Here is an 18967-nt window from a genome sequence, read left to right as displayed (position 1 = left end):
TGTTCATATTACGAAAAATAGCGCTGAAATACAGAGAGAAAGAAGTTCTGCGATACTAATAATGAGTGATGCATGTAAAGGAAGACCAAGTTTGCCTGTAACTTGCGGGCCCGCCAAATGCTGCTATTTTGGTTCCATCAACTAGCTGTAATTTATGTGCTACCATGTGCTACAACCAGCTGCGACGTCAGTGTCACCAGATAAGGGTGACAGCTGTCGCAGAACAAACTCACAGAAGTGGCAAGGCTTACTTGTATATGGCCCAAAACAAGCATAAAACTTTATCCAAAGAATCCTAAAAATTCAGCTGGTTTGATTCAGAAATACATCACGGGTCGTACTTAAAGGGGAAAGCTGAGTTGGTTCGTAGCAAATAAAGGAATGAAGCTAGCAGACATGCGCCTAGGCTTGCGCAAATATTCGTCTGAATTTCATGCTATTTGATATTCGAGTTTTCAAGGTATTCAAAACGAACAAATATACATATTTTTCAGAGCCTAAGTGCCACCTCCAATTAGAATATACCAAAAAGAGGAGTGGGGGGGGGGAGAGAAACTAAAGTAACATAGCACATATAACCCGCAAAAATAACTATACAAATGCCAAAATCTTCACACGAACAATCTCCGTTCGCGGATGTATGAATCGCCCACGTCACATTTTTGGCCAGCCGTACTGTTAATGCTGAAAACTGTGCCCCAAGATGAATAAACGGCAGTGCAACGTGTGTTGCCATGAAGTCGCACCTTAAAGGGCAACTCTGCCGATTTTTCGAGGTCAACAGATCGGAATAAAATTTACCAAGTGTGTTCTTCTGCAAGTTTCCGTTATTTCTTGAAAACATCAGGCTTAAGAGTTGCACAGATTTCTTTACAAATTAACTTTGTTCATTCCCTTGTACCACTTCCTTTGCCTGCACCTCAGCTACTGGCCACATTGTGTTATGATGTAAAAGGTGGTATACACAGAGCATGCTGGGAATGAATGGCAGACGACAGGGCCAAGGGGTGAGCTAGTAATAGTGAGCTAGTGTTTGGAACGAGTTATTGCTGTCATGAAAAGTTACGGTCTGTGTGGATGGGCAAGATATGGGAAGCAAATGGTGTTGCGTTGTTGGCTGCACAAACTGCAGCACTCGCCATTTGTGCACACAGTTTGATCCGACGTCATTCATGTTCAGTTGAGGTTAAGCCTATCACAGTCGCCGAGTTCATGCACCTACTACTGGCGGAACTAAGCGATTGACCTTGACCTGAAGATAATTAACCCATTAGGATGAAGAAAACTACTTCTGCAGTTCAGTTTTGATCATACGGATTTGAAATAAGCCATTCTTCATTTTGTACAGTGCAGATGCAAAAAGCTAGAAGGGATGACACGGCGTGCCATCAACATCCGTATGTTGCTGTTCTTGAGGGCGGCCAGTCATACTTGCCGGCACTTCCCTAAATTAAATGCGACTACGTAGAAGGGTCTGTTTTTATGTATTGTTAATGCTAACTCATTTAGCTTCCAAGGTGCACTGTTCCCTCGTATCCCAAATGTGCAGCAAGCGAAGGCCCCTTTGATACAGCAGCGTAAACAACTGCCTAATTCAGCTGCCAATGGCGTGAATAATGGCATCGGCATTTCCCCAAGAAAACTACGCTGTCTCTGAATGATCGTACACGCCAAGTCCGAATCTATGTTTTACCTAACACATTAATTGTGTGCGTGCAGAGAATACGAAGAATAATAAGTAGGCAGCATAACAACGCTCCCGTACTCACTGTTTTCTAAGGTGTGTGGTAGCTAATATCTGTATGGCTCAGATTGATGCAACAATGCTTACATGCACGAAATCTGCCTATATTGACACGTTCTGACATTAGTTGAGGTCACCAATGAGCAGCTAGCATTATATCTCAAGCAAACGACAAGCAGTCGCTGTACCTGCCAATGTGAACAAATGCACCGATCAGTGTTTTGGACTGTCAGGGGTGTTCTTGAGGGACACAATGCGGAAAGTGATGCTTCACATCTTAACAGCGAGTATGCAAACCTCTTCCCTGAGAAGGGGTAAAACACCTAAAATAGCAAGCAGCATATATAAAATCAGTGATTACTACTCTTGATCTTCATGTTGCAAAACGATATGTCATGCATGGGCACTGGCTCTAGTGGTGGCGAGTCAAATGAGAACAACGATTTGTGGCTACTGAATTCATCAGAATCATAGCCGTCACTGTTTGACAGATCCGATGAGCTGGTGCAGCTGACATTGTTACTCGAAGGTCCGGCGTGTTCTTGAATCAGTGGAGTGTCTGCTCTTCGTTGGCTTCATTCGCGCCTTGGGCCAGACAGACGTGCCTTGCGTGCTTCCCCACTGGTGTACCTCTCGTAACGGCACACGAAGAGGTTCGCTCGGCTGCTTCGCGAGGTTTCAATTTCGTCTCGGTGATATTTTTGCTTATTTAAAATAATTTTCACATTTGTAGAACAATTTTACTATCAGACGTGCGACGGGGGGTTGTCGAGAACCTAAATATTTCATCACCTTGACAAAGTAAGATAAATGGCCAGAGTTCCCCTTTATGTCTAAATTCATATACAACTCTCGGCCAATTTTACTGTTAAAATATTGAAATTTTTTTTGTGTGTTATACGCACAAAAATATGGCAAATTTTTAAACATGATCTACAGCTACAGTTTTGGTGAGCAAGTTACATCGCACAGCTCACAGCCAAGATCAGGCAAAGACAGATACGTCTACAGCCACTGATTTCTGCACCTTTTTGATTAATCAAACATATTATTCGCAGCAATCCTACTGTTTCCTAGGAACCGTAAGGCTGCTGTGAATATATTCACGTTGATGGGGCACTAGGCTGTAACTTTGGTGACCGACACCCAGCAAAACAATGCTGGTTAGGCCCAACAGCCAAGGCAGGCATGGCGGTGGACAGCAAACCGTTGTGGAAAGTTTGCCGCTCATGGGTTATCTGGCCCCACATCATTCGTGCAGGCTGAATGAGGGCTGCAAAAGTGGCAGGGGGCCTACCAAGTTCGCCTGTGCACTTGCAAAAGCTGAATTTACGCAATGTGGCATAAACTACGAGTGTCGCGCAGCCAAAGTTGCACTTCACAGCACTGTGATGATGCACAATAGGTGAATGTGAAATACTCCCGCTGCCTAAACTAGCACCAAATTTAATATAGACAAGCATAAAAGTGAGCAAGAGCCTGTTGACAAATATTGTGTGTTGCTTTAGTTGTAAGAAATGTTGCATTTTTTTTTATTTGCCACCTTCTGGCACTTATGTCAAAAGTTCTATACAAGTCTCACAACTATTCAAGCTATTCAGTTCAAAATTATTTGACTCCAATCACTATTCACTCCGACTTCATTTCGAACAACAACAAAAAAAAAATTGACATTCACACAAGTCTAGTCGCATGCCATCTGCTTTCACCTTTGACGACATATTTATTCGGATAGTTTCTTCTCCAAGGCTGCATGCATCTCTTGGCCATTGATTACGCACAACAATTGCTTGTAGGAAGCAAAAAAACAATGTCAAGCACAGGAATCCATGATAGGATGTGAAGAGATTTTGAATGTAATTTAAGAAAAATAATAATATGAACAAAAAAGGAAATAGTATGTTGCATCCCACTGCTTCAAAATGCTGAAACTATGATAACACTTTCACTACAAAATGTTTCGTAGAATAACGCTGGCCAAAAAGGGTCCTGTGACCATCACAGTAAAGCATTTTCGTGCTAGAGTAGTGTAGGTTGCTTTGAACACACCTGAATTTGCAATTTTAAGAAGCACAGCAGAACCTAATTTATATATTTGAGAAAAAAAACACCAGAAGATGCGTACTAACCGGGAAAATGTAACACCCTAAGCGACTAAAAAATTTGGCAGATGCAACTGCAGTTTATATTTACGTAATGCGAAGCGTTGCATTAATAGTTTCAGCATGAGGTGCCAATGTGCTGCGCTGAGGTGGTCGTACCCGAGCAGGCCGAGATGCATTGTCATTTTTGCACCTTCAGCATGCTTACGCTCCTTAAATTCGGCCTGGGTCAGCAGGTTTTTCAGGCGGGGCATTTTTGTGGAAAATTATGAGGTGCCCACTCAGTGAAAATCGTGCCACGAGACGTTTACTACCAAGTGACCCGAGACCCACTTTGTTGTTTAATTACCTGTTGGGTGACGGGAACCCAAATGAAATCTAGATGGTGGGGAGACGCGAGAATACGATGTCGCCAGAGCAAAACATGATGCTCACTTCACACTGATTAAAGGCATGCCATATCCTTCAACGGCACTATGCCACATGCCCTATGGAACAGATAGGTGAAGATGCAACAGAGAGAGTTGGCAACGGCCTGTGAGGCGGTTCGGTTAAGTCAGGTTAGGAAGAGGATACAGTGCTTGCCAGCACTTTCATTTGACACAGGTAGACGAGTACTGTGGGGAAGCCTACCAACTCAACACTGCTTAAGATACTACACGAGATGCCAGAAAAGACTAAAAGTGCATAAAGAAAAACTAAAATACCATCTTATTACCCGGATACTTTGGCTTAGGCAAAATGCACAACAAACAGGTCATGATAGCCCGTGAAGACTTTCTGAAAGAGTTCCATGGCGTGATCAGCAGCCGTAAACTGCACATTGTGTTCAACGATGAACGCAGAAAAATGCATTCGGCTCGAGTGATATTGAGATCCATCAACTGGCAGCAGTACCCTCCAAGCTTCTCGTCTGAGTCCACCATTTTTGCCAGGACTGTTTTTTCGCATCCATGCAGATGCAATAGAACGTCCCAGTGACCAGGGTAAGAAGTGTTGACATCCAAGCAGCACAAACTACGGAATGCCTACCTTTAGCCTTTGTGCGACTTCTTGATGAATGGACATTCGGCCAAATAGGAGAGGATAAATGCTTGAAAGTACTTCTACCCGGCATCGCTTAAGCTGTTTGTACGGGATCGTGTGCCACAGCTCTGGCGAGCACCTACAATTCCGCGAACGATTGTTGGTTTCGTATTTGGATCCAAGGCAACGAATTCAGTGTTGTCAACATAGCACCACGAATAGGCGAGATGCAGTCGTGAGTTTTGAATATAAAAATCGTAAAGATCTACATGTCTATACAGTAATCGTAAAGATCTACATGTCTATACAGTAATCGTAAAGATGTGTAGATAATCGGGCACCTTACAACAAAATCGCCTGCGCGTGCCTCGTGTCTTTTCTTGTTCACGTGGATTTTCGTGGCTGTCTTATCTTCTTAACATATTAACCGGCATCTGAGCGTAACGGTATTGGTTCACTTATTGCAGTCTCAACTGCCACCAGGATATCTTACAAAACAGGATTGCGTCAATGGGGTTCTGCTGCATTAAGTGTCACTTATGAAAAGGTTTATTTGGCGAGGAGATCTGCAAAAGGCTGCCATAGATATAGAGAAAGTCCAGAGGATGGTATCAAAGATGTGCTGGTGCTTGCCATGAGCTTTGGGGCAAGCAGAACAGTTGGCTGTCCTCACTAACATGTCTCCTATAAGTGCACTGAGCACAAATGCCACAAACTCAGCTGGCGTAGGTTTAGTTCTAGGTATACGTGGAGACAAGTGTTCCGGCTTAGTTCTACTTGTCCACAATAGCGCTTGCCAGATATTTTTGCCCTACACCCAACCCACCTAACCAGGCACTTTTCTGCACTAGAAGCTGCAGAGACTCTTGCTCATGCAGCTTGTCTAAAGTAGTGAGGCGGCAATGTGCTGAACACTCAAAAGAGTGCAGACACAATGGCAACTCCTTTTTTTCATCATTTAAAAGTGTAACAAAAGAAAAAAAAAAAAAAGCTCGTCAAGTGCTCCCCGAATCAAATGGAAGGTTCAAAGCGCACCAGCTGACCTCCTCACAGAGGAATGCATCAGAGAAATAAAAGCATTCAGCATAAAAGTAAAGATGGTAGATGGATTGCAAAGGAACGAGGCAACAAACAAAGCCATGGCCAAGCTTCAGCACATGCAGCTTTCAAACCCGAGCACACACAGTAAAAGCCATTCAATGTGCTGTGAAGGAAAGCCTCGGCTAGCTTCAGGTGCACAGATAAAAATTGGGCTGAATTACTTCTTCCCCCATTTTTTTGTAGGGGGGGGGGGGAGAGGGGGCAAGCTCGTGTATTGCAGCTCCTGAGCATTGCTAATAATTTCAAGGATGCAAGACAACAATGTGACTGCCTTAAGGGCTTTGCATATTGCAGCTGGGAACCACCCGCAGTCATCTAGAGACCTTCTTTTGCAATTAAATCCACTCATTTATCCACTGCTAACAATGCTAGAAACTTGGCTCATCAGTAGCTGGTAGCCTCATTGTGGTAACTTGTCATTCTTACTGCATGTTGTGCCATGTCACCTTGTGGTTTTTGGTGCTAACCAAGAGTCAGAAGTAATCCACAAGACATAAAAAAAAACATTTGCAAGCTACTTTCTTGGAACATTTATGCCAAGAGCATAACTGCTTGTTCAATGCTTGTACACAGTAAGATAATGTTACCCCTTATTACAGCAAGACCACATTATCAGAAATCTCACTTCATTCAAAGATTTCGAGCTTCGCATCCTGCGCAGTGTAGGTGACTTTAGGAGCCAGCTATGCTAAGTGGTAAGTACAGATGAAATGTGGAAGTGCTTTATTAAACCATTATGGATCACTGCTGCCAAGCCTTGGCCAATATTGTCATGATAAAGAATGATTGATGTGTTGCCACTAGACTGATGTAAAGCCACTAGCATGAAATATGGCTGTGATATGAGAAAAGCTCAAATCTGAAACAGCGTCCAGACTGTCTGTCCTTGCTTAGAAGCACCTGAAGCAAGCTAAAGGCAACAAAGTGCGAGGAGAAAGAATAAGAAAGTATGAAAAAAAAAAAACTGGAACTGGCCAGCCTGGTAGAGGTGGTGCCTACCCTTTGGTGTCAATCATGGGAGTGTCTTCGGCAGCATCTCGCGTCTTCTCATCGGGTGTGCTCAACAACTCCTTGCTGATTATTTTAAAAGAAAAGGAAAAAAAAAGAGGAAAGAAAAATAGAAAAGAAGAAAGTGTCATGACCAGGGAGAAAAAAAAAAATCAAACGTCAGTTTCAAACAAATAAAATACAGGCAGAAATGAGAATGCAAGGACACAAAAGCCAACAGCAGTCGGCCAAGTCTCAGAGCTGCACATACGTGCTAATTAAGCACAAGGACACAGACACACACACACACAAAAAAAGATGACTGCATGGGCAAGAAGCACCTACCAGCAAGACTACCGCTGCACAGTGCATGCTCTACAAGGTCATCTTTCACGTAATCGGCAGGAAAAAAAATTTTCACACAACAACATCGTTTCAGCATACAAACTACAAACAGCCACTGATGTGGTAACTATCCCGAGTTTTCGCTTGCTAACAGGAATTTTACTTACCATTGAATTCTTTCTGACCATTCCTTTGTACAGGCGATCAAGAAGACAAGACCGAAACAACATTTATGTTGGTAGCTGCCGATTGATTTTTTTTTAATGCTAGCACCAATAAACAACAGGAACAGCATGCACAGGTGAAGATTCTAAGCACTTGTCAATGAAAGCAGGCACATACAGTGCGTATCATAGTTACATGTTTTTTGGTCAGCACAGCAGTGACCAAAAACTAAGCTGAGCAAAAGCCGCAGACAACCTGCACAGTTGAGGCCCACGTCATGCAAGTAATACAAACTGTAGCACCAGAGGCAGCCACGCCACTTTGTGGGCAGTTGCAATTTTCAACAGCCAGCAAGTAAACTTGCATGGCTGTAAGCAAGTAATACAGTTTCTAGATGACCACAGTGAAATCACAGGTAGAGATAGCCACTTCAGTTCAGTCAATAAAATACGCTTATAAGTGGCACCAGACAATGCAAAGGAAAGAAGACACATAAAGACAACCGCAAGTCAGCTTATGGCTGTCTCAATCAAAAGCATGCAAACGAAAAAAGCCTCGGCCAGAAGCCAATGCATTGACAATGGGATTTGTCTTCTTCATGGCAGCCTAACAAAGAAACTAAATATTGGTACTTTACGCACGAATCATCATCATAAGCTTATTTTCATCATCACTGCTGGATGAAGGCCTCTCCCTGCAATATCCAATTACCCCTGTCCTGTGCAAACCGATTCCAACTAGCACCCACCAATTTCCTAATTTCGTCGCACCACCTAGTCTTCTGCCGTCCTATGCTGCACTTCCCTTCTCTTGGTTCCCAGTCACCCTAATGGCCCAACGGTTACCTAATCTGTGCATTACATGACCTGCACAGCACCATATTTTTTCTCTTAATATCAATTAGAATATCGGCTATACCCGTTTGCTCTCTGATCCAAACCGCTCTCTTTCCGTCTCTAAAAGTTATGCCTACCAATCTTCGTTCCATCGCTCTTTGCGCGGTCCTTAACTTGTTCTCAAGCTTCTTTGTCAGTCTCCAAGTCTCTACCCCATATGTCAGCACCGGTAAAATGCACTGATTGTATACCTTCCTTTTCAATGATAATGGTAAGCTCACAGACAGGAGCTCACAATGTCTGCCGTATGCAATCCAACCCATTTTTATTCTTTGAATTTCCTTCTCATGATCCGGGTTCCCTGTGATTAATTGACATAGGTAAATGTGCTCCTTCACAGACTCTACAAGCTGACTTGTGATTCTGAACTCTTGTTCCCTTCCCCTGTTGTTCATCATTATCTTTGTCTTCTGCATATTCATCTTCAACCTCACTCTTACAATCTCTCTGTTGAGGTCCTCAATCATTTGTTGTAACTCGTCCCCAGTGTTGCTGAACAGGACAATGTCATCTGCAAATGGAAGGTTGCTGAGATATTCGCCGTTGATCCTTACTACTAAGCATTACCAGTGTAATAGCTTGAATACTTCTTCCGAGAACACAGTGAATAGCACTGGGGAGATTGTGTCTGCTTGTCTGACGCCCGTCTTTATATGTATCTTCCTACTTTTCTTGTGGAAAATTAAGGTAGCTGTGAAATTTCTGTAGATACTTTCCGAAATATCTATGTAAGCTTCCTGAACTCTTTGATTACGTAATGCCTTTATGACTGCTGGTATCTCTGAATCAAATGCATTTTCGTAATCTATGAAAGCCATATAGAGAGGCTTATTGTACTCTGCGGATTTCTCAATTACCTGATTAATGACATCGATGTGATCCATTGATCCTTCCTCAAGCTAGCCTGTTCTCTTGGTTGACTAAAGTCCAGTGTTGCCATTATTTTACTGCAGATTATTTTGGTAAATATTTTATATAATACTGGGCGTAAGGTAACGGGCCTATAATTTTCCAATTCTTTAATGTGTCTCTTTTTGTGGATTAGTATAATGTTTGCATTCTTCCAGTTTCCTGGGATTCTGGCAGTCGATAGACACTTTGTATAGAGAGCTGCCAATTTTTCTAGCATTATGTCTCCTCCATGTTTGATTAAATAGACTGTTATTCCGTCTTCTCCTGCTGCTTTTCCCCCGTTTCATGCCTTGCAAGGCCCTTCTGACCTCATCTCTAGTTATAGGAAGAGTTTCTGTATCCTGTTCATTATAGTTTCGAATGGAGTACTCCTGAGTCCTCTAGGTACTGTACAAGTCAGTATAGGATTCTTCCGCTGTTTTTATTATACCTTCTAGATTGCTGATGATATTACCCTGCTTATCCTTCAGTGCATACATCTTCGTTTGTATTATGCCAAGTTTCCTTCTCACTGATTTCAGGCTGTGTCCATTTTTTATGGCTTCTTCAGTCTATCTCCCATTATAGTTTCGAATATCACTTATTTTTGCCTTGTTGATCAGTTTTAACAGTTCTGAGAATTCTATCTTATCTCTTGAGTTGGACACCTTCATTTTTTGTCGTTTCTTTATTAGGTCCTTTGTTACTTGGGAGAGCTTGCCTACTCGTTGCCTTGGTGCCTTGCCTCCCACTTCAGTTGCTGCCTCTGAAGTCAGCCTCGTTATAGTTTCATTCATTAGCTCTATGTCATCATCATCATCTCTGTTCTAAGGCTGTATATTTGTTTGCAAGTACCAGCCTAAATTTGTTCGCTTTTACCCTTACTGCCTCTAAGTTGACCTGTTTCTTCTTGACCAATTTTACTCTTTCTCTGTCCAAATTAAGGTGAATCTTAGACCTCACTAACCAATAATCACTGCACTTTACCCTACCTATCACTTCTACATCCTGCACTATGCTGGGATCGGCAGAAAGTATGAAATCAATTTCATTTCTTGTTTCACCATTAGGGCTTTTCCAGGTCCACTTTCTGTTGCTATGTTTCCTGAAAGAGGTGTTCATTATTGTCAGCCTTATTCCTTTCTGCGAATTCTACCAACATCTTTCCTCTAGCATTTCTAGAATCGACACCATAGTTGCCAATTTCCTGTTCACCTGCCTGCTTTTGCATTGAAGTCACCCATCACTATTACCCGTCACAACCTGGGGTTCTTTTACGAGTACCTAAATCGAAGTGTATGAGCATTTTTGCATTTTGTTCTCATCAAAATGCAGCTGCTGCAGCTGGCATCAAAACCACTACCTCCAGCTTAGCTGCGCAATGCCACAGCCACTGGGCCATGAAGGCCCAACAAAGACAAGTTTCACTGTGCAAATATTGGCTTCCATCCGGGATGTTTGCACTGTCAGTCAGTTCAAGTCTCTGTCTGCATTCCTGGGATCTTTGAGCATTTTTGGTGGTCGCCTGCCTCTCATGCCGTTTGTATTTTCTGGCGCCATATGCAAGCCATAGCAAACCAACTACCCCAGTTGCATGTTCTTACTGCTAAAATACAGAAGCTATGTTTTTTCAACACCACAGAGATGTGTAAACAGTGCCATACGGCTTGGCAAGAAATTTTCTATGGGGCAAATGGTCATGCAACTTGGGTTCACTGCAAAAAACATCTACTACAGGTCTCGTTGCTCAGTTTGGTGCAAATGTGATGTCATGCTGCCACTTGCACCAAGAATGCAAACAGTGCACCTGCCACTGCTGCGGCAAGGCAAATGCAATTTCAACATAGGTGGTTCGTGGATTGATCTACAAAGGCAGTCACCAGTGATCATCCTGTTAAAGAAAAAAATAATAATAAAGAAGCAAATAGACTCAGATATGAGTTTAGTTGCAATGACACAATGACAAGAACTGGTGTTGTCTTGTGACACAAAGCAAAGTAGGGGCAAGAATACCTAGAAACCGCCAAAGACATGGGCTTGAATCAAAGGGGCTCCCACCACCAATAACCGATGTGAGATGAAATATTTAAGCACAACAGAACACCAACATGTATGCAGATGCAAGATGTGTCTATCAGAATGTAGGAGGACCAAACAGAAAAATAAAGAGGGGTACCCAACACCGATCTCAGAAATAGATGTGGCCCTGCCCAATAGAGAGAGAGATAGTGAAAGAGATGCCATGCAAAAATGTATCAGACCAACTCGGCTTTCCTTTCACTGAGTGATGAAAATGCCCAAGTGAACACTGGTTTCAGAGTGGCCTTTCAAGTGAACATTTGAGCTTAGGCCTCTGCACCACCAAGAACTGGCTGGCCTAGCCACTACAAATATTTACTATGCCCAAGGAAAATAAGGATTAACTCGCACGTTAGTTCCAAGGATAAGTTTCTAGAATGTGTCGGCAATACCATCCCCAGAAAGCAGCAAAAAGGTTAACCAACAAAAGACCGGTGTGATGCATCTTGTCATCTTCAGTTAGTAGAGCCAAACAAGAGCCGAGCTTGAAACCTGCACCAAACCAGGAGAACAGTGGATGGTCGCTTGTCATCTTGAGTTAGTAGCGCTGAAGAGAGCCTGGTAACGGAAAACCACACCAAAAGACGCCCGAGCTTTGGCAAAATGGTGGGAAGACAGGATTGAGCGGTCTTACTCAGTGGAAATTGACTTCTCAGCCTTTGGCTTTGTCTTCCCTCCATCAGGTTCGGTCACTGTGGGAGGGCTGCAGCGATGGAGGTACAGTGCTTAACCACAGTTCGGATGAACAAGGTAGGGGGGGGGGGGGGTGAAAATCACTTTTTTTGTGGACTCCCAGGTGCATGTCAAATGAGAATACAAATGACATCCAAGAATGAAAAAAAAAGGCATGTCAGCACCATGGAAGCTTTGATGCCTTTACTAACATGGCGACTGGGATTAGCTCCGCAGAGCTCCCTATACTAGAAAAGGAACTACAAATGAAAGGGCTAATCATTGTGATGTAAACAATAATTCACTGCTTGCTAGCAGTTCGGAGCATCCTGCACCTGGCATTGTGCCTCCAGTTTTACAATTGAATCTTTCACTTGCAAGTAGTCATGAACATAGAATGGTTCCTCTTCTCAAGAGGGAAAAAGACACAAACAAGAAAAGCACTGTAGCACTACAGCTTCAACGGTGGTAGTATTCCACTTCATGCTGCTATGCCCCTTTCCTTCCCCAAACCATCAATCTTAATTGCATGGTATATTTAAAAGAAGACAAACAGGACATCACAGGTTTTCTAAGAACAGACAGTCAAAGTTGCTTCATGACTAGCTTTGATTCTTTAACGTTAAATTCAGCAGTGTGCATTGCAAGGTTGTGCGTTGGACTTTAGTCATACATACATTTCACCTAGTTGAAGTTGCCCCGGGAACTAATGAAACAACTAAAACTGCAAGCTTAAAAGGCCACTGCATATCTGTGAAATTAAAAAAGAAAGGAAAAGCCTTTTGGTGTCAGATCAATAACACGGTGCAACACTTTAAGCAAACTTGACTCCCATAAACAATAATCCTAAATGAGCAATAGGAACATACATGAATTCTAGCATTGTGGGATCCTGTATTGTCACATGCAACATCTGATTAGTGAGAATGCCCAAGTTATGTAGGACTCATGTGATCATTTGTGATTACTGGATATGAGGGTCATGGGGCATACATTCATTTTTTTTTTCAGGGAATTGAGGAACTGTCCAACTCGGCACCCAAGATATAAGTGTGCAAGTGCACACACACACGCGTGTGGTACATTTTCTAGCTATGTTTGCTTTTGTTACAATAGAGGGCTTAGCATTGCTGAATATTCTGATCTTTCTTCAGAACAGAACTTTCATGCTTTATGTTACAATAAACAGTCCAGATGTCTACAGAACTAGCAGAAAAATTTAGCTTGGATCTTTGCTGGTGGTTATGCTGTGGTAGTGCGATAGCACCAATCTCATTGCAGGGACTACATTCCTGAAATAGTCACTGTCTTTGTTGTGGTCATAGATATTTTCAGAGGCCCTAGACATTGGTGACTCATCATATTGAAGGTAGGGACAAAAGGCAAAAGCCCTTCGTTCATTCCGGCGACTGTGCTAGACCCTGTGTTAATCACGCATCAAAAGCGGCAACATGATAGCCGTTACGCTGCCTGCACCCCAAAAATAGCACGTTGAATTTGGCAAGAACTAACAGACCTAGGCAGGTCATCACGTGAAGGCCACATGGCCGCTGTTGGCACCCGAGAACAATGCCTTCTCGGTGGCGAGCGCGCTGTCCCAGCCCCTCTCAGACTCTGGCAAGCAGTGAACCTGAAGCGAGCGCTGGGCACTACCCCACTCCTGCTGGCCACCAGCGAGCTGCACCGCGGCGCGAACGCACCTGCTCTTGGCGTCATCCGCGACGGGCTTGGCAGGCGCCTGCCCTCCACCGCACGAGTGCCGCAGGCAGTAGAGGAAGCCCCAGTGGAAGCGGAGGTAGCAGACCACATCGAGCAGCAGCAGCACGAGCAACACCGCAGCCACGACGATGATGATGATCGTGGTGAGCGGGAGGCCCAGGCCGCTGAGACGGCTCTGCTGCCCGCCGTGCTCCTCCGTGGGCACCTCGCCTGTTGGGGCCGAGGCACGACGAGGAAAGGCGGCAGAGGGAGAGAGAGAGATAAACAAGGAGGATGGGGAAAGTTTGTGTAGAAGGAAGAAAACGGGGTGCACAGAAATGAAGGAAAGCAATAATGCAAGCAGCAGAAGGTGGCAAAGACATGCATAGCAGTTGAAATTTAGAGGCACCGTGCCAGAGGTAAGAGGAATTAAGGAAACAGGGTGACGACAGGATAGTAGGTACAAGCAGTGAATACCAGAAAAATCCAGAGTCGCGAAAAGAGTTTCAATGGCGCAAACAATGGAAAAGTGTTATGGGCCACAAAGGTGGGAACGTGGGAGCAGGAAAAAAAGACAAGAGTAAAACACTTGTTAAGTTCTTGTTCACAATTGTAAGCACAAACTATGAGCTGCATCAGGCATCAGGTAAACCATGCATCAGGTGACAAAAGCAGACAGGAAAATCAGCTATAGCTATGCTGATACTGCATTCACACTACACTCTTCAATTTGAATCTAATGTAAACGGAGGAAGAGTGCCCCATATTCAAGTATATGTTCTTAAACAACATTAAGAAGTAATACACAAAAATAAAGATTTGCAAGTACACCACTTGGGCACACTCCAAAGTGTACAATAAGTTTAAAAAGTAAGGTACAAGTCTTGCAAATAAATTGGAGTAAATTAGTACACCTCAGTCATGTTAAAATTGATGGCAGCATTAATCTACTAACCTTCAAATGATAATCACCAAAGACAGCACAAACACTCAAGCTTTGACAGATTGCACAAAAATGAGGGAATGAAGAGAATGCAAGACTGCCAATGTTGGTGCATGAAGCTGGCGAAAGCATCACGCAAACATTTTGCAGACTTAATCACTGCCTCGACAGCATCGTGTGCACGCTTCAGGTTGGAGTTCAGCACTGTCCACACTAGTGCACATTGGGAACCCCTACGAGCGAGTGGGCTGACAGAAACCTAATGTACGAGACAAAACACTCGTGCGCAGGCAGCATGATAAAAGCAAAAGTGACAGACACGCACAGCATGCTGACATGCATGGCTTTCATCTGTACAAGGAAGAGCCGAGTCCAATGCATGGCCACTAGGCATTGCCTAGCAGATTGCTTGCTTTGCCGCCTTATCAGCTCATCACTAAAGAAACGCAGCCAGGCTTCTAATCGCTGTGTATCTTAAAGAGAAGCTCACAGTATCAAAATGTAAAGTGCACATTGGATAGGCAAAAAATGGGCAGAGGGGTGTGTCCAACCCAACGAATTACTTTACAATGCTCTCTTGTCAAGATGCTACATTTTCTGCGCAGCGGCAATCCTACTTAAAAATGGGAACGCCTTACTTTTAAAACTAGCTCACAGGTAATATAAACAGGTAAATGGAAGAAAATTTTGGCTACATGGAAGTAAATTCCAGATGCCTGCCACCACTTCAGTACAAGAAGTGTGTGCAATAAATGCCTGAGGAAATCTGCCCTGCATGTTAAAGTGCCAGTGTCCAATGAAAAATATAAGCTGCAGGAGAGCGTGGGCTAGCCATCATATATTTGTCAAAGGTGGAAAGATCATGCAAAGAAAGAAGTGGGAAGACAGTGTGCAAGAAATAGAAGCAGCTCCAAGCAGGTGTTGGCTTATTGTGCATCAACAGCCTTATTTTGCATTCATCCCAAGATGACGGCCCATCTCGGTAACCCTTTCTTGCATCAGCAGAGCGCATCCTAAACTTCCAAACCACATCACGCCGCCTCCCCTGTCCTCGATAGCCTTGTCTCCCTTTGGCACCCCTGTTCTGGCTGATACACCACTGGCCATCTGGTCTATGCGTCATCAAAACTGCAAACTGGCTTGCTTGGTGTGAATTTATGGTTAGGAAAGTGTGAAGGTACAAAGACTGCTGAAGAAAGCAGGTCGAGAGCCTACTATCAACTGAAAGGGATTTGTTGGAAATAAGAGTTCTTTTTTTTTTTGACCGTATGGAATCTTTAAAAATCATCTGTGCCAGCTAGCATAATTGTAGTACTTGGGCTCGATTACTCAAAGTGACGGACATTATTCGCAACGAGAAATTAAAGTGCACAATTGACTAAGTAATAAAAATTACCTAATTAATGAATTAACTTTTCAATCACTTACTTTATGGCACATTTCAATTTGCAAATTGGAGCCAGTTAATTTGTGACACATATCCAGTTAGAGCTAATACTGAGGATGGCGCCAGTGTAGAGACACGTACCGCCAGACTTGTGGTACAAATGCACGGTTGTGCCGCTTACCTTCTAAACGAAATCTCATTTTACGCACTGAAGCACAAATTTAACTGGAGCACCAATGTATTTCGTTTCCAACTTCAGAAATTTATATATCTAGACAGGCGTCATCCTGCAAATTTGTTCCAAGCGGATACACCTTGCAAACTCACCAGCTGCAATTTGTAACTTGCAATATGTGCTGTAAAGCACTGAATGAAAAAGTTGGTAAATTTTTATCAATTAGTCGATTATGCATTTCAATTTTTGGTGCAAGTAATGTCCATTTCCGAGCAATTCAGCTCAATGACTAAAATTACACTATCTGCAACAGGCTGTGTTTAAAAATTCTATATAGCCTAAAGAAAAAAACATCCAGTGTACAGTGAACCCCAATGTATGTGCAGTCCAAAAGAATACCTTGTCAGTGGCACAGACGAATGAAACCACATGGCTAAATTACTCGTCCCCACTCGGAGCAGGCCTTGAGAAATCTATCTCACTACGATGCAGTCTCAGATGCTTGGCTTACAAACGTATTTGTTGTCTGCAATGAAACAAGCCACGGTGATTTCACATTCCAGTTAATCTGTATGCTTAAAAAAATGCCTCGCCCAACCTTGGGGAGCAGCTGCAATTTTAACAATGACAAGACAAATTCGAAGTTGGCATTTATTCCTGTGTTCTCCAGTTTTTGTCCTTTTGCGCTCTCCTAATCATACCATAGCAGTATGTATTACGCAACATGGGTGACCTTAATTTCCTCTAAAATGTAAATTACTGACATATGCTTTCTAATCCACACTGCTATTTTGCTGTTTTAACATTATGCCTGTTATCTCCTTTTCACTGTACAATCCTAACTTCCTTTTCTTTTGTCATCGAAGTTTAGCCCCACAGGTAGTTATTGACAAACAGCACAGAATAAACACTTTTCTTCTCAAAGTTTCTCTTCTGGACCTGGGAGTGCCTGTAAATATTGCTTCAAACTATTTCATTTTACTGAGTTGACAGAAGGAATAAGGTACAGGACACAATAAAGGCAAATCTGCTGATGCAGTGACCAAAGTGCATGTCCTAACTTTACACGATACGCTGACTTGGACGGTTGCCATAAATGAATGATAGAGGAGCCACTCATGCCTCGTTAACTGTGTATCTGCAGTACAAATTAGTCAAACTGCCAGCAACTGCTCCATTTCCATTTGCTCTGTCGACAGTTTCACCGCAGTACTCGTGCACCTTCGCAGAGAAAATCAGATTCAGGTGGTGCCTTCAGCAAGACTAGCGCTTCACAAAAGCAAACCTACAGCCACAGTGTTCCATACTGTGGATGCGGGGGGGGGGAACCTGGCACGACTGTCTACATGCACCACCAGTACAGGACTTCAGTGGGCACGGGAATCATATGTTGTGGTACACACATTTGTCTACACTTTGCTCCTTCGGCGTTGAGTGACGTTCCAGTCCTTTATTCTGTCATCACAAATTTTTTCTGCACAAATGATAAACCTCTTTTGGCATCCAAAATTCTACCATTGTACTGTTCGCAGAGTATTGCACACAGCAAGAAATGTCCAGAAAAGCAGGAACTGCCCATGGTGAGTCTTGTATCATTCAAACATCATCTAGACCTAGCCACAAGTGCACTCAAAAGTGCTAACTTGATGAAATGAATTAGTCATTAATGTGAAATACTCGATTGCGCTTGGAGAACTTCATGTGTCTAGCAAACAATACAGCTGAACCAAAGAAACAACAGAAGTAGCTGCAGTGTTTGTAACAAAGCTGCACAACATCAGAAAAATTCACATACTACTACTATCCATCATTGCCACGGTAGATCAATGGCTGCTATGCCAGATTTTCTCCTACTAATGGATTAATGTGATACTACGCCCCCAGCATGTGTGTCCCAACAGAAGAGCAGATACTCGTAGACTACACAGAAAACACAGTAGTGCCCGTGCCTCGAACTGCAGTTTTTCTGGCAGTGCTCCTCTGATGCGGCACAAATAACCAATTTCACAGAGGGTAGCACAGCACTTGCTCAACATTGTGCTGTTTCACAGGGAATTTACGAGCTGGCGGGATCCAACATGCCCATTACCACACACCAAGGGCTGCTGCTCTGCTATGAATGCTAACAATATTGACTAATAGAGCGATGAGGCTTTACTTCTCAAACAAATGCAGGGGCCATGACACACACCACATGGGGGGAATTAGATTTAACCACCTCGGGTTTTATAATGTGCACGCAACACTCTGGGCACTGTCAAACTGTGGTTGCCGTGGCCAGGAATGGAGCCTAGGACCTTGCGTTCGGCACAGGAAGGCCACAGCCACTGATCAGGTCAAGTACGAGGAAATTTCAGACTCTGTATAAAGCCTAGTTTAATATAGTGTTGATATAAAGGAGCCTCCGTGCAAAATTTGATGTTTTAAATACGAGTAGAAGAGTCATGAAAAGCTTAGAAACAATAGCCGGTTTTGGTACCGAAACTAGAAGAACACCATTACTGCTCACCAGGAGTGACAGATGACCTAGAGCGTGCAGCTTTTCGGCCTGACTTAAGAGATAAGGTGGTGTCCGTGGCTGTCCGCAGTGCACTGAAAAATCTCTGCGGTGGCGTGCCGGGACTTCCGTCGCAGCGATAGCCACCAGGTGCATGCATTGTCTGCTTAGGTGCTGTCTGAAGGCTGCTCACAAGAAAACTATGCATTTACCAGCACTGTGGCTTCTACAAGAATGCTTTAGCGGCATGCATAACAAA

The 18967-nt window shown here is 43.4% G+C and overlaps 1 protein-coding gene across 3 annotated transcripts in view; it reads right to left on the bottom strand.

Moving 5' to 3' along the window:
• The window catches only part of Fas2 (fasciclin 2), a 192804-nt gene that overhangs the window by 6145 nt on the left and 167692 nt on the right, over window positions 1-18967 (bottom strand). The window contains exons 13-15 of one of the 3 annotated variants that reach the window (XM_065450683.2): window positions 13709-13937; window positions 11971-12039; window positions 6973-7047 (exon numbers count right to left, since the gene is read on the bottom strand). In XM_065450683.2, coding sequence (XP_065306755.1) covers window positions 6973-7047; window positions 11971-12039; window positions 13709-13937 — 373 coding nt within the window. The remainder of the gene's footprint in view (window positions 1-6972; window positions 7048-11970; window positions 12040-13708; window positions 13938-18967) is intronic. The other 2 variants (XM_065450689.2, XM_065450697.2) reach the window with 2 other exon arrangements.

This window comes from Dermacentor albipictus, chromosome 4, assembly GCF_038994185.2.
Source record: "Dermacentor albipictus isolate Rhodes 1998 colony chromosome 4, USDA_Dalb.pri_finalv2, whole genome shotgun sequence".
NCBI classification, from domain to species: Eukaryota; Metazoa; Arthropoda; class Arachnida; order Ixodida; family Ixodidae; genus Dermacentor; species Dermacentor albipictus.
This window is presented reverse-complemented; position numbering and strand designations above follow the sequence as displayed.